This window comes from Gracilinanus agilis, chromosome 1 (genome assembly GCF_016433145.1).
Source record: "Gracilinanus agilis isolate LMUSP501 chromosome 1, AgileGrace, whole genome shotgun sequence".
Lineage (NCBI taxonomy): Eukaryota > Metazoa > Chordata > Mammalia > Didelphimorphia > Didelphidae > Gracilinanus > Gracilinanus agilis.
Genome location: NC_058130.1, coordinates 771,653,045 through 771,671,804, shown reverse-complemented (window position 1 = coordinate 771,671,804; position 18,760 = coordinate 771,653,045). Strand labels below are relative to the sequence as shown.

The following is an 18,760-nucleotide window of genomic DNA, read 5'->3' as shown; positions in this document are numbered from 1 at the left end:
CCAGAGCTGAGAGGAAGGGCTCGGCCCCCAGTGCCCACCTCACATATTCTGGAAGCCTTCCCTGGCCATGCCAGTCCACTGATGGTTCCCATTTCTGACTGCTCAGGTCCCCTATCCTTGAATCAGAAAATAGCTAAATAGGACACGGGACCTGGGAATGCAGATCTTTCACTTTAGAGAGCTCAGGAAAGGGTCATGTGGAGAACCAAGAGCAGAAGGAGGTCTCCGGCCTTGGTCCTCTCTCCCTAGTGAGGACCCTTTCCACAAAACCAGGCCACGTCCCCAGAAAAAGAAAACTGTCAGGAGAGAGAAGATTAGGCCATCTTGCAATTTTGGATTTTAGAACCAAAATGTAATTGGGAAACCATAAGATTGCTGGTGATGGTCTTTTTTCTTTTCAATCCCTCCCAGCCCTGATATCCCCTGTTCTAAGGCCCTCCAGCTCTGATACCTCCTGTTCTAAGGTTCCTCCCAACTCTGACATTCCCTGTTCTAAGGTTCCTTCTAACTCTGACACCCCCTGTTCTATGCCCCTTCCCAGCTCTGTCACCCCCTCTAGATCTGACACTCCCATGTTATAAGCCCCCTCCAGGTCCTTACACCCCCATTTCTAAGGCCTCCCACCTCTGACACTCCTTGTTCTAGGGTTCCTCCCAGCTCTGACACCCCCTGTTCTTCCCTTTCAGGTCTCAGTGGCACAATAGAACGGGGCTCTCTCACCTTCTCCTCCAGTTCCCTTCTACAGACCAGTTCAGATTCTATTCTCTCCTCATACATCAGGAGGCGCTTTCTGAGAAACTCAATTTCTGTCAGCGCGCAGTCAAACCGTGTCCGCCAGTCATCATCTGTGGAAGAGAGAGGCACACACTCAGACAAGGCCAAGGGGGGCCACAGGGTACGGAACCCAGGCCGGGGGGCAGCGAGGAGCGGTGAGAAGAGGACCAGGCTGAAGCTGTAGGCTCTTCCATTCAGATCCAAAGCTGGAGGGAACTCCCGAGACCATCGAATTCAGCCTCCTCATGTTACAAGTGAGAAAACCGTGAAGAGGCAAATTTCGGCTCCCCAATGGGAAAGCCTTCCCAGCAAGGAGAAATGTCTAGAAGTGGGTGGGCTCACCCCCGCTGGAGGACTTCGAGAAGAGATTGGAGGACGATAACATCAGTTATCAGATGCGTTGTCAGTTGGACTCTGGAGTCACTAAGGTCCCATCCAGCCTGGGCATTCTGGGATTCCGTGATCCCAAGTGTCTGCTTTTACTGCTTCTGGGAGCTGGGCAAGTCAGTTCTCTGAAGATGATGCTGAAGGTCCCCTCCAGCTCTACTGTCCAGGCCCCAGGGGCAGGGTCTGGGGTACCAACGGGACAATGGCCAGCTCTGTTACCCTGGACGAGTACGTTAACCTCTTGGGAGTTTGAGATTCCTCTGGAATCTGTTACATTAAGGCAGGGGTCCCCAAACTGTTTTGTCCTACCGCCCCCTTTCCAGAAAAAATATTACTTGGCCCCCTGGAAATTAATTTTTTTAATTTTAATAGGAAAGATAAATGTACCTGTGGCCATCACCACCCTCCTGGATCGATGCAGCACCCACCAGGGGGTGGTGGCACCCACTTGGGGAATCACTGCATTAAGGGTACTGGACTTGAGGGACCCCTAAGGTCTCTTCCAGGTCTGGACCCAATCAAACACCTTTTAAATTCCATCTTCTTAAATTCTTCCCAGTACCCGGGTCATATGAGGTCTTTTGGAAGCACGAGCATCACCCAGGGTTAGTTATCCTTCCCAGCTTTGCATCACCTGCCAGGGGGATAAGGGGGTGTTCCATGCCTCTTGGCTAAACCCAGTGTCTGCACCCTATCTTGGGCAGCTAAATGCTACCTGTACTTCAACGACCTTCCAATGAGCCACCGCAGGACGCCTCCTCAGGGCAACAGTAGATAAAAGCACAATCAGAAAAAACCAGAATCCCAATGTTCCATGTTGTCATCACCCTGTCTCTGTAGCAGCCCCCCTCAAACTCTCCGCTCCCACCAATGCTCTTGACATAACTGGAGCAAGATTCCCTTGAGGGCCCTGAAGGGAGACCACCAGGTCTGACAAGATCTGACACCCTCCTTCCCACCTCCTTCCTCTCCCTGAGCTGAAGAGTGGGAGAGGTGGTGATGGGTCAACAGAGATACCACTGGTCCCATCCATCCACCAGCAGCCTAAAGAACCAGGGGAAAGAGAGAACTCTAGCGGCAACAGGCATCAGGCCCTGGCCAAAATGGGGTATGCTTCCAACACGAGTCAAGGCACTAGGGGGATGGGGTTCTAAGATTCTTTGATTGGAGGCCAAGATTGGAGGGGGGCTAAGTGGATACAGTGCCAGGCCTGGAGATGGGAGGTCCTGGATTCAAATCTGGCCTTAGACACTTTTTATTGTGTGTCCCTGGGCAAGTCACTTAACTCCCATTGCTTTTACCAGTCTTCTGCCTTAGAATTGATACCAAAGACAGAAAGTTAAGAGGTTTTTTTTTTAATTCTTGGGCCAAAATTAAGGAGAAAGGACAGCAGAGAGCACTCCTGGGGCTAATATCCTGCTTACCTTCTCCAGAATGGGGCTTCCCTACTCCAGTCAATTCAATTTTCTGCTGGGCTTCTTCCAGCTGCTTCTCCACTGACCCCAAACTCTTCTGTGTTTGTTCATACTTACTCTGAAAAGAAGAAAAAAGTGTCAAGAAAGAAAACCAAAATGGACAGAGGGCACCAATGCCCTGGGCCCTCCAGCTTTTCCTGCCCCTTACACATCAACCCAAGTCATCCACAAAGACCAAATATAACCACCTCTGTCATCTGAAGCTCTTCTTTTCTAGCTGACCTGAACCTTCTCTGTCTCTCCTCTCTCTGTCTCTCTCTCTGCCTCTGTCTCTGTGTCTCTGCCTCTCTGTTTCTCTCTCTGCCCCTCTGTCTCTCTGTCTTTTTCTATCTCTCTGTTTTTCTCTCTGCCTCTATCTCTCTCTCTCTACTCTTACCTTCCATTTTAGAATCAATATTGTGTATTGATTCCAAGGCAGAAGCCCTCCATCCACTGAGTCCCTCAGCTGCCCCATCTCTCTCTTTCCAGGTTTCTTAGACATCCCTTCCTTCCGCAGCACAGCTCTACTAACCTAGAACCCTCCTAGTTCTGCCATAGGCCCTCTTTGCTGCCACCTCTTAGCTTCTCTGGCTTCCTTCAAGGTCTTCTGCAAGAAGCCTTTCCTATCTCCTCAGCTTCTCCGGCCTCCCCTTCCATCAGCTCTGTATGGATCTTGTAATGTTCTACTTATGGACACATCCTCTCTCCTGTTAGAATGAGGGCTCCTTGAGGGCAGGGCCTGCTATACATCTCCAGTGCCTGGCACATGCCTGTGAGCCAACTGATTGCTCATTATTGAAGGCAAAGGGGAGCTCGGCCTCTGTCCTTGATGATGTCTCTGCCCTCCCAAGATGCTAAGTCCAGATGTGCAGGTCAAGCCCTGCTGCCTCTCCTCAGAGCCACCCACCTTCAGCTCCTGGATCTCCCTGGAGGCCCGGAGACGCTCAGCCCGCTCACTCTCTAAGACCCGGCAGGCCACTTCTCCTTTGAAGCGCTCGTCAGAGAGCTCAGTGGTCAGGTCAGTGATCTGGGGGAGAGTCCAGGAAAAGATGATACAGAATACTAAACTGCCCCCTGTTTTCCAAACACACACACACACACACACACACACTGAGACCCCAAGCATCAAGGGACAATCAGAAATAACTCAGAGTGGGGGGAAGGTCAGGGTAATCACAGATAAGAGTTTATATGTGGGAGGATGTTTAGAAAAACACTAATAATTATAATTGTAAAAATAACTAAAAAGTACAAAATGTCTTAAGGGTCACAGAGAACGTTATACATTTGATCTTATCAATCCTTGAGGCCCAGATTTTATAAGATGGAATATAAGCCAGGACCCAGTTGAACTCTCCAACATTTCCCTCCAAACAACTTTAAAATAATGCCTCAAATAAAACTTTGGGGCAACAGAGCTAACAAAAGATAAGAGGGAGACATCTTTGCTGCCTAAGATAATCTAGGAGGTCCATGGGAGAGGTCTGGAACATTGGCCTAAGTGCAAGCCTGGAGATGTAGGTGTTCTATCATTCCTCAGGACAAAAGACGATACAGTGGAAACAGGAAAGGGCCTGGATTCCTATCTCTGGTACTAACTTGCTATATACACTTAGACTTGCTACTTCTCCTCTATAGGTCTCAGTTTTCATATCTGAAAAATGAACTAGATTAAGGCACTCGGCTTTTACCTGCATAAGAATTTAAAACTTCTACAATATTCCCATTCTGTGAACAATATTTGAATCAAGGCATCCTTTGATAGTAAACCTACTACCTCCTGAAGCAGCCTTCCCACTTTGAGAAAGCTCTAGTTGTTAGGAAGTATTGCCTCTTTATAAACTCCTTTGTTCTGCCCTCTGGGGGCAAAAAGAACTAGTCTCATCTTTCGTCCATATGGCAGCCTTCCAGAGATTTAAAGATGACGATCACGTTCCCCTCTGAGCCTTCTCTTCTCCAGGCTCAACATCTCAGTTCCTTCTATTGATCTTCATATGACATGAACTTGAGGCCCTTCAACCACGCTGGATGTCCTCTTTTGGACACCCCCCAGTTTATGTGTCCTTCCTAAACTGTGGCTCCCAGAGCTGAACCCAATATTCAAAATGTGCTCTGGCTAGGGCAGAGGTCAGTGAGAATGTCACTAATCTAGTCCTGGTGATTCTAAGTGATGACCCCCAGCGATGACCTTGAACATCCATCTATCCTCAGTGATGGCTTCTAGGTGAACTGTAGATCCAACATTAGTGATGACCTCTACATCACAGTGATGACCTCAACCTCAGTGAAAACCTCTAGATCAATCCCCAGTGATCTCTAAGTCAATCCCTAGTGATGACCTAGAAGATTCATCCATCCTCAGAGATGACCTCTAGATGAATCCCTAGTGATGACCTCAACCTCAGTGAGAACCTCTAGATCAACCGTCGGCAACCTTTTTGGCCATGAGAGCCATAAACGCATGCGGAAGGAGAAGGATGGAGGCAGAAGGTGCTGGAATATGGGGCGGGGGCTGAAGGTCCCCCTGAGGCACATCCTAGGGTTCTGCCTGGACTGGCAGGTCTGGAGGTGGAGCCAGATATGGCTCAAGAGCCATATGTTGCCGACCCCTGGTCTAGATCAATCCCCAGTGATGATCTCTAAGTCAATCCCTATAGAAGATTTATCCATCCTCAGTGATGACCTCTAAGTTAAAATCCATCCTCAGTGATGACCTCTAAGTTAAAATCCATCCTCAGTGATGTCCTCTAAGTTAACATCCATCCTCAGTGATGATCTCAAGATCAATTTCCAGTGATGAATTGTAGATCCAACCTCAGTGAGAACCTCTAGATCAATCCCCAGGAAAGATTTATAGATCCAACCTTAGTGATACTCTCTAAGATTCATTCCCTATCACCACCCACTCCCTACCTTCCTTCCCTGAAAGAAGTTTCCTTGCTCATACTCACTCCTTCCCCACCTCATCTCTATTTCTGAACAGTTCTCATTGTTTGGCAGTTTTCCCTGATTTCAAGCTTGAATAGGCTTCTTTGCCCCCTCCACCCATTGTTCCTGGTTCTGTCCACTGGAGCCAAGCAGAGCTAGGCACAGATTCACAGGATGTCCGAGCCAGAAGGAACCTCAGAGACCATCTACTCCCAACTCTTCTCCAACTCTGAGGTCCTTTGAGGCCAGGCAAGTGATTGTAGTTGCCCACACCCCACTCCCTCCCCAGTACTACATTTGGGGAAAAGGCAGGGGTTTATATAAACAGTGGCAGGCACTTGAAGAATTGGGAAAAGAGAAAAGAAAGAAAAGAATCTGAACAAGGTTTGGGGGGGGGGGGGAGTCTCAAGTGTCCAGGCAATTTCCATGTGGGGCTCACAAACCCCTGAAGCAATCAGAGCTCCTGCTAAGCAGTCCCCACCTCCCTCCATCTTGTAAAGGTTAATTCTTCAGACCTCCATATCCTCCCAGCTATTCCCAGATGAAAGAGAGCCAGTCTAGCTGTGCCACTAATTATGTTTACTGGGCCTGTAAACAGGTCTTCCTGATGTGAACAAGGGTAGCCCCATGCTGGCAATTTTGAGGTACAATCAAGGCAGGAGGCTGTTGGCCTGAGGTTGGGAATGGTGTGAGGGGCCGTGGGTAGTAATGAGATGCATGGATCTGGGCACCTTCTCCTCCTTCCCCACCTCCTCTCCTCGGCTTCTGAGCAGCTCTCATTGTTTGGGAGTTTTCCCTGACATTAAGAATGAATAGGCCTATTTGTCACCTCCATTCGTTGTTCCCGAATCTGCCCACTGGGACCAAGCAGAGCCAGGCATGGATTTACCAGCTGTCCAAACCAAAAGGAACCTCAGGGACTAGCTGGTCAGGTTCTCCCCAAAGCCCCTGAGAAGTGAGCAGCCAATCCTCATCTTCAGTGACAGGAAGGACTCATCTATTTTTGGCAGCTTTTATTTATTTTTTAAATCCTTACCTTCCATCTTAAAATCAATACTGGGATTGAGAGCCAGACCCAGAGATGGGAGGTCCTGGGTTCAAATCTGACCTTAAATACTTCCTAGCTGTGTGATGCTGGACAAGTCACTTAATTCCCATTTTCTAGCCCCTACCACTCTGCTACTAGTACTGGTTCTTTTTTTCAAAACCTTTACTGTACTATATATTGGTTCCAGGGCAGAAGAGCAGCAAGGACCAGGCAATGGGGTTAAATGACTTTTCGTTTGCTTCATTAAAATGTAAGCACTTAGTAGAGTAAGCCTCATTCTTGGGCTTTGTATCCCTGGGCACAAGACCTGGCACCTAATAGGTACTTAATACATGCTATTAACTGAGATTAGTTTGTTGGCAAAGATGACAAGGTCTGTGAGATAACTGGTTTAGACCTTGATCTGAGTACTAGGCTCTCACTCACAATTGGCCAGTTAGTGCCTGTTAACTAGCAAGTCATTTTCTAAAAAGCATTCTCTAGCAAAATATATATATGGGGCAGGGAGAGAAACAGAGACAGAGAGAGAGACAGAGACAGAGAGAAACAGAGAGAGGAGGAAGGGAGGGAGGGAGAGGAGGGGAGGGAAGGATGGAGCATGCCAATAATTTTGCCCTGCTCCCCAATTTAACTTTAATGAACACCCCACTCCTAAGTCTTCTCTCACCAGACTCAGTGTCCCCAGTCTGTTCAAATTGATCTTCAGACAGCATGGGCTCAAGGTCTTTCACTGTTCTCACTGTCCTTTTCCAAGCGAGAGAAAGAGAGAAATAGAAAAAAAGAGAAAGAAAGAAGGAAAGAAGGAAGGAAGGAAGGAAGGAAGGAAGGAAGGAAGGAAGGAAGGAAGGGAGGGAGGAAGGAAGGAAGGAAGGAATAGAAGAAAGAAGGAAAGAAAAGAAGAAAGAAAAACCTAACTTTGCTTCTTTAATCCTATATTTGTTCCATTGACTTCTTGAGCCCAAGTATATAAGACTTTACATTTATCCATATTAAAGAGCACTAACTCTTAAATAAAGGCATATTTGATTCAATGGCCTCTGTCTCTCTCACTTTCTCTCTCTTTGCTTTAAATCAATGATCCTATGATTTGATCCAACACTCTACTCACCCAAGATCTTTTTGATTTTTGACTCTGACAGGTTGTGGGTTAGCTGCCCCTCTCAGATTTCTGCCATCTGCCCACTTCATGAGCATGCTATCTATATAACTTTATCCAATTCAGTAATACATACATTCACCAGTACCAAGCCAAACACAAATCCCTGAGGTCCTCTACTCAACACCTCCTTTATAGGAACAAGGGAACTCTCCCTGCCTTATCCTGTTGGATACTGGAGCCTGGAAGACAGCCCCAGCTACTCTCCCAATTACAGTGTTGTTTAGTAATTCCCAAAGGCAAAAAAGGGAGAAGAGAAGGATTGGGGGAGGGAACAAGTATTTATTAAATGTCATCTATGTGCCAGGCACTATGTGAAGTGTTTCACAAATATTATTGCATTTGATTTGATTTGAGAAAGCAGAATTTAACAATTACAATCCAATTTAATAAGCATTAAAAATAATCATTATGGGAAGGCAAGGCTGAAACCATTCCTCTTAATATGCTGTTTGGAGGAAGAGAAAATAAATCCCCCCAAAAATGACCAGGGAGAGTAATAGTCATCAAATTGCTTTGGGGATCACATCTTGACTACTTTGAGTCCATTATCTATTTTTTTCTGAAGTTATAGGCTTAAGGAGGCAGCTTGCAACAGTGAATAGAGAGCCTGCCTAAAAACCAGTAAGACTTGAGTTCAAGTCTTAGGGCTGACGCAGGCTGGCTGTGTGACCCTGGGCAAATCATTTAACCCTCTGTGGTCTCATCAGTTCTCAAAGTTGAACTTGCATTGGTTCAGGGAGCTTTCCCACTAGCCAAATGAAGCCACAAGTCTAGTTCCTATTCCTTCTTGGCCCATGGATCGGTGTCAGTTGTCATGGCTGATCTACCATGAAAATGTTCAGCCAGAATATCCTGTATCTCCCCAGTGAGATGGGGAAAATACTGGTTTTGAAGTACAACAAAGACCCAGGGTTCCTACCATGAATAAGTTGTGAGGGAAATAAAGATGATTAGTAGTATATAGGTGACCTTGGGCAAGTCATTTCCCTGTAGACCTCAGCTACCTCCTCTATAAATGAAAGGGTTGGATTCTCTGGCCTCTGAGGACCTTTCCAAACTCTAAATCCCATGATGCCCCTCCAGGATGCTGGGCACCAATCCCACAAGGAGGCTTGGCTTCAGGCAGCTTCCCTTTCAAATACAAGTCAACAAAGGTATTCATGTAATCTAATGAAATATTAAATATTAAATGATATGATATGCCATATGATTCTATAATATAATGATTCTATATCATGAATACAATATATAATTACGTAATCTAACATAATTAATATAAAATAACTAAACAGTGATCATGCACAATGAAAACATGGGGCAAGACTTGTGGAACAAAGAAACTGCCTCCATCTCCCCCGTCCCCTCCCAAATCGGCATTAATCAAAGATTTCTGTATTGTGTTGTATCTGCTTCGGCCAATTAGCATGAAATTTAATTTGTGCTAATCAGCCTGAGCGAGGAGAGTACAAAATTAATTTAAGGCATTAATTTCAAGTTGCACAGTGAACACGGACCGAGCCAAATAAAGGGGGGAATCGGCACTGCCCCCCTTTCTCGTCCCCAAGGGCTGGCAGAGAACACAGAAGCGAGTGACCTTAACTTTCCTGGACCCTCTAAATGCCCCTCTGTGCCCCCCACAGAGGGTGATGTCAGGAGTGAGCTTCCCAGGTCTAGATGGGCAACACGCCATGGAATAATGAGTGGACACCATCCCGGGAGGAAACAGGGAGGACTGAGAAATGAAAGCAAATTAAACGAGCCATGAGCACTTTGTTTCCAAACAGGGAATTGTTCTTGCGGGTTTCTTAAGGCCCAATTAGGCTGAAATGATGGTACGGGCAGATTTCACATCCTATTTGGCCAAACCGGACGGGCCGGGAGCAGCGATGCTCACCCAGGGCCCCCGAGGAGGAGGCTTCTCCCTGCAGAAGGTCCTGGCTGGAAGGGACCTCGCTCACAATCGGCTCTGACCCTCACCTTCTAGAGACGGAGAAACCGGGATCCAGAGAACAGAAGTGATTAGCAGAGACCCACCCAAGGGGAGTGACGGAGGCCACGCTGGAGTCTCACTCCCAGAGCAGCGGGTTATCACGAGGAAATCCAGCCTCTGCCCTCCTTCTGTATCCAGTTGTGGCGAGCCTGGATATACCCAGCAGCCTTACTACATTGGCGGTTCCTGCATGATCTGGGATAATTCGTGGCTGGATGATGGAGACCTTATGGACATGAAGGACTGTGGGCACCTGGAATTGCCTGACTGGTGGCTAGAACGCTGGCCTCAGAGACAGGAAGACCTGGAATCAAGTCTTACCATATACTGACTGGGTGGCTCCGGGTGAGTCGCTTAATTTCTTTGTCCCCCAGGAAAATCTCAAGGACATTAAGGGATAGATCTACATTGGAAGAGGGAGTTTCCCTACTGGGAGTTCCCTCTACCAAGTCATGAGTCCAGGACAAAAAACCAAGACCATCCATGTGCAAAGGAGAACTTAGTCTTGTCAAGGGACCTCTACTCTGTACAATGGGTATTTCATGGTTATTGATCATCTTTTTTTAAAAAAAAAAAATGATTGGGTCCTCTACGAGATTTCTCTAAGAAATTGCAGAGAATGATTATGTGACCCATAAAATACAGGATGGGATTAAATGTCAAATGCTGTTCTAGTATTAGAGAGCTCCATGGATAGAATGCTGGGCCTGGAGTCAGGAAGATCTGAATTCAAATCCAGCTTCAGACACTTCTTAGCTGTGTGACCCTGGTCAGGTCCTTTATTTGCTTCAGTTCCTCATCTGTAGAATGGGGACACACTGGAGGACGAAATGGCAAACCATTCCAGGATATTTTCTCCCTTAAAGATTGGCTCAGGTTTGGCCAACATTTCTATTACACTTTTATATTTACCAAGAACGGTACATATATTCCACCGAAAAGGTAGGTGACAGCCAGACTGGGGAGGGCAGGAAAAGCCAGGTTATAATTTATTCTAAAGGAGAAAGAGGCACCAAAGCGAGGCATCAGAGAAGGGCTTCCATCTTGCCTGGGTTAACAGAGAAAAAAGAAGAAATCAAATAATCAAACCACAAGCAAGACTTCCTCATGTACTATTTGCCCAAGATATGAATCTCGGGCCTCAGCGTGCCTGCTGCTGACCCTGGAGTTTACTCAGGATTTTGCAAAAATCTACAACAAATCTCCAGCCCATATCCCAGTCTCCAGCTGCCAGGGCCTCCGGGGTGCCGATGGCTGAGGCAGAATTTCAGAAGCAGCCCCTGGAATCGCCCTTCTGACACGAGGCCCACCATGTGTGGTACTTCTCAGCTCCCAGCTCATTGGCAAAAGCATTTAGCCAGGTTCCAATCCAGGGAGCTAATTACTTTTTTTTTTAACTCTTTACTTTCTCTTAGAATTGATACTATATATTGGTTCCAAGGCAGCAGAGTGGTAAGGGCTAGGCAATGGGGATTAAATGACTTGCCCAAGGTCATACAAATGTCTGAGATCACATTTGAACCCAGGACCTCCCCTCTCTGAGCCTGGCTCTCGATCCACTGTGCCACCTTACTGCCATGGGACTAACTACTTTTAAGAGGCCTGTGTACCACTGGATAGTAGAAAGAGAGCAGGCCCAGGAAGCATCAGACCCTAAATCAACTGGTCCCAGACTGGCTAAAAAACTCTTGAGTAAGCCACTCACCCTCTGGAAGCCTCAGTTTCCTCCTATGCCAAAGGACAGAGCTGGACCAAGAACTACTCTGTCTCTCAGAGCATGCTGCGATTTTATGTTTCAGACAAAATATAGCAGGACAGTCTCTCACACTGGCTGAGGAGCTGAATGACCTCAAGTCTCTCACCCGTGCTGGGGGGCACATTTTCCTCTTCAGTTGGACTGAGAGGTGGCGGGACATGGCACGAGCCAAGTCTCCTTGTTTTTTACAGTTGAGGCACACAGAAGGGGTAAAAACAGACCCACAATTCAAGCCCCAGATTAGACCTAGAACCTGGACCTCAAATTGTACCTGGATGTCTGCTCCCACTTAGGAAGGAGGGAAAACAAAGGTCAGAGCTTCAATGGGAAACCAGCATAAGAGCAAAAGGAACAAGGCCCCTTTCTAGTGTCGTTGTTGCTCCGTCCCTTCGTGTCTGCCTCTTTGTGACCCCATCTTTCTTGACAGAAATGGTTTGCCATTTCCCTCTCAAGTTCATTTTACAGATGAGGAAACTGAGGCAAATAAGGCTAAGTGACTTATCCAGGTGCACACAGCTAGCAAGTATCTGAGAACAGATTTGAACTCAGGTTTTCCTCCAGGTCTGGCACTATATGCATTGGCCCACCTTGCTGCCTTTCCACTACCCCATCCTTACAATTTTCCATGTTCTAAAACCTTCCCAACACTGATATTCCATGTTCCCCAATCTAAGTGTTCTAAGGTCTCTCCCACATCTGACATTCTACATTTGAAGATCTTCTCTCTGTCAGTCTGTATCCTAATTTCCCTTCTATGATCTGAAATTATGCTCTAAGATCCCCCCAACCCTGATATTCCATATTCTTTGTTCTAATACCTCTCCCACCTCTGATGTTCTATGTTCTGGGATCTCTATTCACCCTGACATTCTATGTTCTTTGGACCAAACTCTCTCCTGGCTTTGGTATTCTCTAAGGTTCCTTCCAGTTTTTTTTAAACCCTCACCTTCCATCTTGGAGTCAATACTGTGCATTGGCTCCAAGGCAAAAGAGTGGTAAAGGTAGGCAATGGGGGTTAAGTGACTTGCCCAGGGTCACATAGCTGGGAAATGTCTGAGGTCAGATTTGAACCCAGGACCTCCCATCTCTAGGCCTGGTTCTCAATCCACTGAGCTACCCAGCTGTCCCCTCCTTCCAGTTTTAACATTCCATGCTATACAAGGGTCTCCCTTGGGCCAGACTGCCTCATTGGACTTTTCAAAAGTGATGTCAGGATCCTTCCACCAGCTCCCTCTGCAGATGAATTTTCTGTCCTCCATCTGATGTTCTCATTTCACCCTGATGGCTCCTCAAAGCTCATCCTCTTTAGAGATGGGGAATCATTCAGGCTAATGAGCTAGAGGGACCACTGGGCACGGACCCTGTTCCCTGCAGTAAATAAGGACTCGGGGAGGCCTTCTGGCATCTTCTGAAATACACACACACACATACACACCCTGCAAATAGTGCCTGCCAGGCCTTGGAGCCAAGAGAAAGAAAAAAGGTCTGTTTTTTTTTTAATGGAAATGAAAGCAGCCACTTTTGCCTTAGAAGGAAGATTTTACCCACACACTGGGGGAATATTTATAGCCAGCCGCCCTGGCTGCTTCTCAGCTCCTGTTTCCCTCGTCCCCAAATGAGGCACTTAAATCACTCTGCAATAATGTTGTCTCTTTAATAAGCCTCGTCAAATGTAGTTTTCACTGATGAGACAACCGAATCAGGGGAAATGATGCTGGGGCACGTTAGGCCTCCTTGCTCCAGCTCTCCAAGGCTAGTTCATGAATGGGTAGCTTACTGGTCCCACGTTTGGGCCACATTTTGCCTTGGCTGTTGGTCAGGGCTCAGAACCTTGTCTCATCTCTTCCTACCTTGGTGGCCATAAACAACTTCTCTGGGTCGCCATTTGCTCATCTATAAAATAGAGATGATGGTATCCAACACTGGCCACTGAGCCAGGTGAGTAGGTCCCTCTTGGCTTCCAGTAGTGCAGTCCAGACTTTGTAGCAGAAATATCTCAAATGAGGGAGAGGAGGGAAGAGCCACCAAAGGGGCATGGGAGGAAACATGCAGGGTGGAACCCGATCTCTTACAGGGATCATGGACAATGAGGTGCTGTATAAAAAGGAGGAGAAAGAGAATGATGCTGATAACGAAGAAGAGAAAGCAATGCGATGGGAATTAGGAAGACGTGGGTTCTAGTCAAACCTTGGAGTCTTACTAGCCAGGTATCATTGATCAAGCTGCTTCACCTCTGTTTGCCTCCGTTTCCTATTCTGTAAAGTAGAAGAGTCTGACTCAATGACCCCTAAAGTCCCTTACCCTCAATCTAGGATCCCAAATGGATGGCTTGTGGGGGCTTTCCCCATTGCCCTTGAGTTTACCAAACATACAGTTTGGATTTACAAGATGCAGACATGCCAAATGAACATAAGCTCCTTAAGGGCAAGACTTGTTATGGTGTTGCCTTTGGATCTCAGGGTATAGCACACAGGCCAGCACATGGTAAGATGCCCAGAAGGGAACGGACCGCTGTGGAAAACTGGGTTCCCCTTCACTGAGCAGAGGAGAGAGGATTCTTGCTTGGTCTCAGACATCTCTTATATCTCTGAGTCTTTGATTCTCTGATTGTAAAAGCTTAGTGGATGAATAAATTCCTCCAAAAAATCATCAAAGAAGCAACGTAGATAAGAGTATTGGTCCTGGAGCCAGAAAAACCCGAGTTCAAATCCCACTTCATTTATTTACTATCAGAATGAACACTTAATTTCCTGGAGTCTCTGTTTTCCCATCGGGGAAATGAGGAGGTTGGCGTGGAAGAGTCTCTGAAACCCTTTTCCAGTTCTCAGACTCTGTGATGCTATGAAATCCAAACCCTATCCATGTTTAAGGGCAAGCCTGATCCCAACTGAGATAGCTCAGCTTGTAGAGAATAAATAATCCATCAATTAAGCACCAAACATTTATTTAGACCTTACTTTGTGCCAGGCTCGAAGGATAAGACCTTTAATGTCAGAATTAGCAGCCATTCTTTGACCCAGGCGGGGCCCCCTCCTCATTTCCCCGATGGAGAGGACGCTGGACTTGCTGTCAGAAGACCTTGATGCCAGTCTTTCCTAGCTGAGTGACCAGAGACAAATAAATCAATTAAACTCTCTAACCTGGGTTCCCTCCTCTGTAAAACAAGTGAGTTGCACAAAGGGCTCTCACAGGTGTCAGAGATCCAAGCCTGGGAGTCTGGGAAATCCTTAGCCCTGATCGAGAAGCCCAGGATAAATGGCCGGATCAAATGGCCATCCATGAGAATGAAGCCATCTGTGGCCAGTAGAGATGTAAATGGACATTCCCCAGTGGCCACTCCTTCTCCCGCTTTCTTATCGACCACTTTAACAGAGCTAATCCCAGCCTCCGAAGGGTCAGGATGATTGTGATCCAGGGCCTGTAATGAGAACATGTTACACTGGTATATAATTCCCGGCTCCCATTACAATCTTTGTCATGAGGATGAATGGAGTTCACCGAGCGATTCTTCAGCAAGCCTCCACTGAATGTCTCTGCCGAGAGCTAATTGTACCTGGTAAGAGGCTCCTAGCCTCATCCTTCACTTCGGGTGAGCACACTTCTGACACTTTAATTAGGCTGCAGTTGGGGGTGGGACTGGGGAGGCAAAAAGGGAGAAAGCAAACCGTCCACAGAAGGTGAGCCAAGTAGCGGGCCCATCCCGAGAAAGAAGGAGACCCCAGAACCAAGAAGGCAATCAGCACAACGATGGCAATGATATCAATGGAAACTGACATCCAAGATGGCGCCATGATCACGACCAAGCCCAGCTCTGAAGAAGAGAGAGGAGACGGCACCCCCTTTCCTCCTTTTTGGGAGCATGGGGCAAGGTGGTGGAACACTGCATATGTCAACCTCAGCCAATGTTTTGGTTAGTTTTGTTGAGTGGCTATCATTAGGGTGACCAAGTGGCACAGTGTGTAGAAGGTTAGGCCTGAACGGGAAGACTTAAGTTCAAATCCAGCCCCAGACACTAACTGTGTGACCTTGGGCAAGTCATTTAATCCCGTTGGCCTCACTTTCCTCATCGGTAGATCTGGAGAAGGTAATGGCAAGCCACTCCAGTGATCTTTGCCAAAAAATTCCTCGCAAAAGAGTCATGAAGATCAGAAATATCTAAACAATTTCCCCCTTATTTATTCTTAGCAACAAGGATTGACTCTCAGATCTCTTATCCCATTTGGCCTCTGCAAGACTGCAAGCTATATTCAAGAATGACCAGACCCATTCAAGCATTGGCCAAGCAACCAGCATTATGAAGCCCCTACTATGGGCCAAACCCTGAGTTAGGTGTGGAGGATGCACATACAAAGAGGAAATAGCTCTGCCCTCAAGAAGCTTACATCTATATACGCGATCCTCAGGAACTTTAGGCCAGGACTGGCCAGAATGAATAGTCATGAGCAACCTATTTCAAGAGTTTTCTCTGGACATACCATTTCTCTGTCATGGATCACTATTTTGACATTCTAGTTAAGCCTGTTCTCAGATGATGGGAAATAAAATATTTTAATTACAAAGAAAACCAATCCTATTTTTTAAAAAACCCTCACCTTCCATCTTGGAATCAATTTTGTGTATTGGTTTCAAGGCAGAAGAGAGGTAAGGGCTAGGCACTGGGGGTTAAGTGACTTGCCCAGGGTCATACAGCTAGGAAACTCAGCCTGCAGTCAAATTTGAACCCAGAACCTCCTCTCTCTGGGCTGGGTTCTCAATCCACTGAGCCACACAAGCTACCCCCTAAAACTATCGAATTATATTTATATTATATTATATTATATATTACATTATATAATATAGGTATGATGTATATTATATTTACATTATATAATATAGTTGTAATATATTATATTTACATTATATAATATAGTTATAATATATTATATTTACATTATATAATATAGTGATAATATGTATTGTATATTACATTATATATTCTATAATATAGTTATAATATATTATATATAGTTATCTCTATCTGAACTTGTTTTTAAAATGTATTATATCATAATTTCATTTTTAAAAATTCAATTAAATACACATACACACACTTAGATAAACATATATATTTATGTATCTGGAGCTGGGATCCATGAATTTGTTAGATAGATATAGATATAGGTTTAAAAGAGTAGGGGGGGCAGCTTCAGTAGATTGAGAGTCAGGCCTAGAGATGGGAGGTCCCATGTTCAAATCTGGCCTCAGATACTTCCCAGCTGTGTGACCCTGGGCAAGTCACTTGACCCTCATTGTCCACCCTTACCACTCTTCCACCTAGGAGCCAATACCCAGAAGTTAAGGGTTTAAAAAAATAAAATAAAATAAAATAAAATAAAATACAATACAATACAATACAATACAATACAATAAAATAAAAGAGTAGGGGGTCTCAATCTGGGGTCCGTGAACTTGTGAGAGAGAGAGAGAGAGAGAGAGAGAGATACAAGAGATAGCGCTATAGATTAAAAAGAGGAGGGGTCTTAGTCTGGAGTTCGTGAACTGGCTTTAGATCTATGTATAAGAATATGATTCCTCTGTGCATATGTGTGTGTATACGTGATCAGCGCTGCTCTGCTTCTCATCCTCAGGCTTTATCAGTGTCCGATCTGATTTCATCTCCTTAGAATGAAGGACTCAGTCACCTTAGTCTCACCAAGAAAAGCAAAATCAATTTTCTTTTTGGTTGAGTAAATCATGGTCTGACCCAAATCAAGGAACTAGCCATAATCATCAATCATGGGTCCAGGATTCAGTCCCAGAGGCTCCCTCAGCAGCTGGTAGCATGGCTGCTCCCAGCCCAGACTAATCATATCAATAGCTCCCTTACTGGAGCTTCAAGGTTGACCAAATTCCCCTTCACCACAATGACTCTGTGAAGTGGGTCCAGCAAATAATGTTCTCCTCATTTTAGATGAGGAAACTGAGGCTCAGGGAGGTTTGGTGACTTACCCAAGGTCCTATAGATAGATTTTTGAGCTAGAAGAGGCCTTAGAAATCATTGAGTTCAACCCCTTTATTTTAGAGACAAGACTGAACCTCAGAGAGATGAAGTAACCCACCGATCACACAGATAGTGTCTGAGGCAAGCACCAAAATTCAGGCTTCTTCCTGGCTCTACCCATTATACAGACTGTCTCCCCAAAGCCTATGGGCCCTGTTGGTCAGTTAATTTTGCCCAAATTCATTCCATCCTCTCTTTTTTCAGGAGATGACTAAGCAGAACAGATAGAGCCCTCCCAAATCAAGCTTTGTTCTTCAATTTCCACACTCCAGCTCTCACGAACAAAATCCACAGCATTTGGGTCTGGGATCATTCTCATGGCAAGGGAACACTAGACCGCTGGCTTCTGGGAAGGGAGAGAGAGACTTCTCAGCCGGAGTTCCAGCAGGCTTGCCCTGGCTTCCCTTCTCATGAATCATGTCAGCAGATGGATCTCAGGGGCAAGCATAGGGGTGACCCAAGTAGTACATGAGAGGTTTCGGGCTCCCAGGAAGAAAAGGATCAGAGCACTGAGGTTGAGAAGCCCCGATCCTTCCAATCAGGCCAGTCCTGCTTTCTCCACAGAGCTCGCCTTGATTGTTCTGACCGAACTTTCATGAACTTCTCTCTTCTCCAAACCTCTATGACACTGGTCACCTGGACCACCCAATGGAGCCCTGGATTTTGTCATGCCAAGGAACACCCAAGGCAGAGACAGAAACAGTGACAGACACAGAAAGACACAGAGAGACACAGAGATAGAGACAAAGAGACAGGGAAACAGAGAGACAGAGGCAGAGAAATAGAGACAGAGAGACACAAAGAAACAGATGGATAGACACACGGAGAGATGGAGACAAAGGAGACAGACAGAGATAGAGACAGAGAGACATGCACAGACAGACACGGAGAAATACATACACAGAGATAGACAAATAGAGAGAGAGAAAGAATGATAGACAAAGAGACAGAGAGATAGAGACAAAGCGACAGAGAAACACAGAGAGAGGCAGAAACAGAGACACACAGAGAGACAGAGGCAGAGAGACACAAAGAAACAGATGGATAGACACACAGAGAGATGGAGGCAAAGGAGACAGACAGAGATAGAGACAGAGAGACATGCACAGAGAAATACAAACAAAGAGAGATAGACAAATATACAGAGAGATAGAAAGATAGACAGAGAGATACAGAAATAGAGAGAAAGACAGAGACAAAGAGACAGAGAAACAGAGAGAGAGA

At 46.0% G+C, this 18,760-nt stretch overlaps 1 protein-coding gene across 1 annotated transcript in view; it reads right to left on the bottom strand.

The window, feature by feature from the left end:
* The window catches only part of MYO18B (myosin XVIIIB), a 352,648-nt gene that overhangs the window by 178,720 nt on the left and 155,168 nt on the right, over window positions 1-18,760 (bottom strand). The window contains exons 17-21 of the mRNA XM_044685471.1: window positions 9,808-9,815; window positions 9,667-9,722; window positions 3,523-3,642; window positions 2,586-2,694; window positions 721-845 (exon numbers count right to left, since the gene is read on the bottom strand). Coding sequence (XP_044541406.1) covers window positions 721-845; window positions 2,586-2,694; window positions 3,523-3,642; window positions 9,667-9,722; window positions 9,808-9,815 — 418 coding nt within the window. The remainder of the gene's footprint in view (window positions 1-720; window positions 846-2,585; window positions 2,695-3,522; window positions 3,643-9,666; window positions 9,723-9,807; window positions 9,816-18,760) is intronic.